The following is a 5,564-nucleotide window of genomic DNA, read 5'->3' as shown; positions in this document are numbered from 1 at the left end:
GACTGCTATCAGCTGTGTCTGAAAGATGCTTTTGCCTTATCTTTGATTAACATAATCCATGATTGAAGTAATATGTTAATGTTTCCAGGATGCTGACTGAGCGCCATCACCATCTTCATTTCCTCGTCTTGTCTTCCTGACTTGCCAAACATGATTTTACCATTCAACCAATCCCAGATCTTGGTCACAAAACTGCCAGATTAATCAGATTTTGCATTATTTAGGCCTATGTAGCTACATTTGTCACGGACACTGGGGATAAAGAGAACTTCTTTTTCTCTAACCCAGACACTACATATGAGCACAAGTAACTCCTTATAATTTGACTCCATTAGCAGCAAACAACTATTCCTTATTAAAAATAACACAGATCACTGTCCACCCTTTGCTGCTGTAGTCTGAGGAAATGGACCTGAATGGAAACTTGAGTCCTGTATAAGAACCACTTAGTTAAAAGCTCTGTAGATTGCATGGAGAAACACTTTGTTGTCCACACACTTCTGATACTTACATCAAATTCATTCAGTGCAGCAGCAAGCTCTCCTATGCCAGTGTGGCCCTTATTCTCATCAGTGGGTGAGGTGGCCTGGGCAGCGTTGGAGATACCAGCAATGGCTTCTTGCACCTGCTTGAAGACATAGTCTCTGTTGGCCCTCGTGGCTGCAACATCAGGGTGACGTAGGAAGGCTTGGGATGCCGTGTACAGCATGGTGGCATTCTTCTTCAGAGCACCTCGAGCTGCAGCCATCTCATCCCTGCAGTGAGGATCTTTCAGTTCCTAGACAAAAACGCACGGTGTATTGCCTTAAGTACCCATCTATGCACAAACACCACACATTCTGCATTGTTTGTGATTCTGCAGAGAAGGAATCAATGACAGAATGAACCATAAATCACAGGAGGAATTCCTCTCCTGCCCAAGAAAGTCTAGTCCTTCTGTGTCACTGTGACTGTTAGATTCTGTTCACAATGTCTTACCAAAGAGTCTATACACTTCTCTTATGCAAAAACCACAGAAAAAACTTATATAAAACATTCAAATTTACTCTTCCTGATTGACTGGATTTGGACTGCTGATGCCACAAAGGCAACGCAAGTCCAACAATCCCACGGCAGTAAGTGCCTTATTTTTCTAGGTACTATACCTATGTCCTTTACAAAATCATCCTAAAAAACCATCAAAATTACACAGATGGATATGGAGTTGGTTCTTAAAGATCTACTAAATATGCCCCTCATTATTTGTAGCCTTTCCTTCATATTTCACTCTATTCCTCATATTATGCAATGTTTGTATATTTACCATATTATTCCATATATTTTCTTTTATTTCCCCTAACAACACAAATCAGAAACTGCAAGATATGTTACCAGAACAAGATGGTACTGAATTATTGCTATTTAATCCATTAACTTTTTTAATGCTAGGGTATATTATAGTGCCCCTGAAAGCCTTTCAAACATTAGTTAAGATAGTCCTAACTATTCATAAGGAACAACAAAACATTATTAATTCTATTTTTAAACTATGGACAAAGAAGTCTGGAAAGCTGAATAGTTTATTTATGTTCACACATAAAATCTATAGCAAATACTGAAAAAGAACCCAGATATTCTGGATTTAAAGGTTCTACTCATAGGCTAATTTCAGCCACACCTGGCTGACAGGTAGCAGTTTTCACAGAGAACTAAGCTCCTAAAAATTTTAGCAGGCTACAAACCAGAAAACACGAAAGGAAAATGCATGAACATCTAAATAGCAGGTTCTAATGCTAACAAGATTTTCCAGCTATATTGAAAACTTTCCTGGCATTATAAAATATGCGCCTTAACAAGAAAATTTTAAGATAAACATAACTTAGATTTTTTCCACATTTTCATACCTCCAATAAGAACTTAAGAGATATAAGCCTACATTAGCTTTCATGTTTTTCTCTTCTTCTCCCATACTTATAGCTGTAATTCCACAGGGAAAAAGGAATCAGAAGAGCACTGTCCATAGAGTGACTATATTTTACATTTTTAATTTGTTTCATTTCAGTATATCTCAGAAAATTTTATTATTCTCAAGAAAACACCACCAGTTATGATTCAGAAACAAATTGTCATTACTGTAATTCAGAAAATAAGGTAAACTGGAGGATGAATACTTTCCAAATCCAGTGTGCTATCCAGTACCAAGATGACACAACCCTGAATTACTGGTAGTATTCAAATACAATTGAAGCTGGAGAGACCTTATAAAACTCCACAGTGAGAGGAATGTCCAAAAAAGAATTTGTGCTCAGGAGAAAGTTATCTTTACTGCGACACTGTACACTTGAAGGTCTTCAGTAAATGTTCTTGTGATTTTCTGGTCCTTTTTTGCAGCTGCCTTTGCAGTGAATAAATGGAGTACTTGTTTTTTTAAACACAAAGTAGATTTCTGTTCCTCCTGAATTTGAATTGTACTTAACTACCATAGGGCTCGTGCTTTACCAGCTGTCAGAGTGACCTGAAATCAGCACAGGTTAGAATTAAATGGGAATAATCATCAGATGAAAACTACCCTTAAGCTCCTGAATCACTTGCCTTTTCACTCTTCAACCTGTTAATAATTAAAGGTGCTTGGAAAATATTCTTAAGGAAACCGCACTTTTGAAAAACGTCCTCACATTCAAAGCTAATCAGGGTGATTAAATGATAGGCCATGACACAGCAATTGCACATTTTAAACCAGACTTGGACATAAAATATAAGACCTTCAGAACCAAGACAGACTTTCTCAACCTACTCATGTACTCACCTGCTGTCGTCTAGCAGCGACATAGTTCAGCTTTACCATCTCTTTGCCAAATTCTTTAAAGCGATTTGCTAAATCTTGCTCATTTGTTGCATTTTTCACTGCTTCTAGTGCTTCCTCTACCTACAAAATAATACATCAGCTGTGTCAGTATTTCAATCTCGGTGCACTTTGACAAAGTCTGTAACTATTCCACCCAATCCTCTCTATTACGTGGACCAAATTTAGCATTTACATCTGTCACTGTACAGTGGCTTTATGATAGTCCCATGAACTTTAATTAGGTTTCTTATTAGAGCAGCTGTCATTCTACATTACTTCACATTTACTGTGTTTTGGGATCATGTAAAACTAACATACAAGGCATAACTGTATTAACTTACCCACTCACACTTATCAGATGAAATATTTAATGTCTGAGAATTTTAAAATAAAACAGATGAATAAGTTCTTAATGTGTCGTACAGACTTTATGGGAAAACAAAGGGAAGTTATTCATTCTGGACAAGAAATGGCATTTAAAAAGGAAATAAAATTTACCATTAAGACTTTAATTTATCCTGATATATCCAAAACACTTTATCTTTGTGAAATATATGATAGATTAAATGCAGATATATGATTTATTTTTTTTAAATCAGCTCTCAGCTTTGCTTTTCTAGTCACTTTAAAGTTAAGAAAAGAATCTCCCAAAGCAAACACACCTGCAGTTACTCAGCTGTGCTGTAGCTAGCAGGCAAAGAAATAAAACCCTAGCTCTACCAAGTTAATCCACCAAATGTATTGTGAAACTTTACCCTATGCACAGCAAGAAAAAGTATCTGATGGGAACAAATACTCTGTCCATGCAATAAGTAAAGGAAACTTTGCTGTGACTAGATGGGAATTCAAAGTTGTATTTCCCTCTCTCAAAAGATAAAAATGTAATTCCAAGCAAAATTATTAAGAACTGAAAAGCTTCTACTGATCTTTCCTTCTGAAACCTATTGCTGCAATTCATGAGAATGTGCATAATGAATTTTCCCCTCAAAGAGAAATTTGGATGGGGACATGCTCCCATGCAAGAGCAGAGATTTGCAGCTCTCCAAACGCTGCTGGGAATCTCTAAATTCAGCAGTAACTTGTGTCTAATCACTTAGAAAGGCACAATTATGTGCAGAACCTTCCTTTTTATTGGTTCAGTCGCTCTGTGTTTTCCTACCAGTTAGAATATTTTCATTTTCAGCTTTTACCTACTTACTGTGGATTTACAAATTACAGAGCAGTAGAGTAGCAAGCTCATACATTTCTATTGGAAAATGCATAATTCAAGCACATAAATTCATAGCTGTTATGTTGGAAATTATAAATTAACTCTGAGACTTACAAGCTACACCTTATTGAGAATCCAAATTACCTCTTCTTTCACTCTTACAAAGAGCAGTGGGTTTTAAAAATGAACTGACTGCCTTACCAGTAACACAAATTACAAAAGCAGCATTGCATTAGCTAATTTGTTCTTGCAGAATTTCTTGCAAAATACAAACATTTTCCTTTCCTAGCAAGAAGCACTTACAATAAACTACCTGAAATTTTCATCTTTAATATGTCTGCAATGCCAAGCACAGGCATGACAAACTGACACACTTTTTCCCAAGTCCTGACAGCTCTCTACTAAACAGAATTGCTGAGGAATTTGTTAGAGACTCCACTCCGATAATCAGATTTCAAAAGATGCTAATCATGCTGTATTGTGTCAGACAGGGCTCAAGCCCATGGAATTCCAAAATGAAGAAGCCACCTATGAGAAATATTAGAAAGGACAGGAGCACAAGCTCCTTTTTCAATCATTATTATAATTTCATTTTACAAATTCCTATTGGAGTGAGTTGTCTATCCTCAAGAAAATACGACTACACTCCGCTGTACAGAAGTGTTCCTCTGATTAACTACCATAGAGTCAATTACAATAGACTCATAATTCTGTATGTGCATGATCACATATTATTTTGGCACATTTTTTTATGAGTGCTACAAAAGCTTCTGGAATAACCACTATATCTAAGTTTACTAATGCAAAAACTAACCTGAAATCAATGACCAAGTGTCATCCCTGAAAGCATCTGTATATATTGCCTTTAAAACATTAATTAAAATGCACTTTTTCCCAGGAAGTCTTTGACATGCTTTCAGAGAAAACTGAATACAGTACAGTTCAGTATAAATCAGGCTTCATTACTCTGACATGCAGAATGACTTTAGTTCATTAATTTTATGGTTAACTTACACCAGTCTTTGAAAGCTATCTTTAAATCAACATAAGAGCTGTTCCTTCATCTATTTTGCAAACTCTAACCATTTTTCCTAGTAAATTAGTATTTGTCTAAAACTAGCTTGCACTATAAAATAGTACAGCAAAAATGTTTACACTATCAATCCTCAGAAACAAATTCCCTTTTTTAACCTGAAAATAAAAAAGAAAGTTAAGGTCTTTATGTTAAATTTTGCTGACAACAACCAGAGATTTCTGACTTCTTGGAAACACAACTCAAAATAACATCAGATGAATGCAGAGATTACAAACCACACTGCCATTCAGTGCCCCAGCAAATCTAGGGTGCAAACTGTGTCAGTAAATACACCCACTTACTAACTAGTATTGGATATTTGTGTTTTACACAATGTAATACTCTGCTGCAAAACAAAGAAGAGATCTCAGATGGAGAACAATAATTATCAATGCCTATGAAAGAACCTGAATGTGAATTTTCATCATAATGTTCAGAAAAAAAATTGTTGCTTA

General features: G+C 35.9%; 1 protein-coding gene across 1 annotated transcript in view; it reads right to left on the bottom strand.

The window, feature by feature from the left end:
• Window positions 1–511: 511 nt before the first annotated feature.
• LOC103809925 (catenin alpha-2) overlaps window positions 512–5,564 on the bottom strand; it is a gene marked incomplete at both ends in the record, with an annotated part of 27,917 nt that continues 22,864 nt past the window's right edge. Inside the window, 3 exons of the mRNA XM_009082798.1 lie at window positions 512–778; window positions 2,786–2,889; window positions 3,558–3,573. Coding sequence (XP_009081046.1) covers window positions 512–778; window positions 2,786–2,889; window positions 3,558–3,573 — 387 coding nt within the window. The remainder of the gene's footprint in view (window positions 779–2,785; window positions 2,890–3,557; window positions 3,574–5,564) is intronic.

Source organism: Acanthisitta chloris, unplaced genomic scaffold (assembly GCF_000695815.1).
Source record: "Acanthisitta chloris isolate BGI_N310 unplaced genomic scaffold, ASM69581v1 scaffold339, whole genome shotgun sequence".
Taxonomy (NCBI): Eukaryota; Metazoa; Chordata; class Aves; order Passeriformes; family Acanthisittidae; genus Acanthisitta; species Acanthisitta chloris.
Note: the sequence above shows the minus strand (reverse complement) of the source record. Positions and strands in the feature narration are given on the sequence as shown.